We start from the raw sequence: 790 nt of genomic DNA on the forward strand, positions 1-790 counted from the left end.
ATATGTGCTAACAAACAATCTAAGGAATTTTTCTTACAGATAGGGAAAACGAACGGAGGGAGACAGAACAATTCACCGGCAAATAGCTCCGGCATCAATCCTCCGGAGACTCTCCCGCTGCTAAAGTAACTACCATGATCCAACGGCTGAGTTAACTCAAAGCCTGATTTAAAGTTAAAAAGCAGATGTGTAAATTATAAAGAGCTGCATAATCTCAAAATTCTTTTTATCTTGCTTTTTTGTGAAACTCTTTTTATCTTGCTCTAGTGCGGAAAACAGAGCTATAGTTCTCTTGCTAAAAAATAATTATTATAAAATTAAGATAAAGTATGGAACTTTGTTGTACCTTCATAGACAAGACCAGAGCTCGTATACTTGTGTTCATGTCTGAAAGTACAGGTTTGGATTTTAAGTCGCTTTTCTTCAGCCTGAAGAACCCTAGAGTACTAGAGCTTATTTGTTTGTTTTCCCGTATTTTAATTGGAAAAAGATAGTTGCTTGATTACTTGTCTTACGTTACGTGGCAAAGTTAAATCGAATCTTTTGTTGTTACTTACCAATAATGAGCTTCGGCCCGGGCAAGGCCATCTTAAATACACTAGCCCATATGAGTTACATTTTTAAAAAACGTAAAATAGAAATGTATTAAATTGTATAGTTACATTTTTTAAAAAGATTTTTTTACTGGACTTTAATAAAACGGATTCGTGGTGTGGACAAAAAAAAAGTTTATTTCAAACCAAAAAAATAGAATTTAATATAATTTATGGCTCAATATAAAAAAGTCAAT

At 32.9% G+C, this 790-nt stretch overlaps 1 protein-coding gene across 3 annotated transcripts in view; it reads left to right on the forward strand.

The window, feature by feature from the left end:
• LOC106326810 (agamous-like MADS-box protein AGL27) overlaps positions 1–330 on the forward strand; it is a 4,519-nt gene extending 4,189 nt beyond the window's left edge. For 2 of the 3 annotated variants that reach the window (XM_013764730.1, XM_013764731.1), the window contains one exon: positions 40–330. In XM_013764730.1, coding sequence (XP_013620184.1) covers positions 40–129 — 90 coding nt within the window. In that variant the 3' untranslated portion in view covers positions 130–330. The remainder of the gene's footprint in view (positions 1–39) is intronic. The other variant, XM_013764732.1, reaches the window with a different exon arrangement.
• Positions 331–790: the final 460 nt, after the last annotated feature.

Source organism: Brassica oleracea, chromosome C2 (genome assembly GCF_000695525.1).
Source record: "Brassica oleracea var. oleracea cultivar TO1000 chromosome C2, BOL, whole genome shotgun sequence".
Taxonomy (NCBI): Eukaryota; Viridiplantae; Streptophyta; class Magnoliopsida; order Brassicales; family Brassicaceae; genus Brassica; species Brassica oleracea.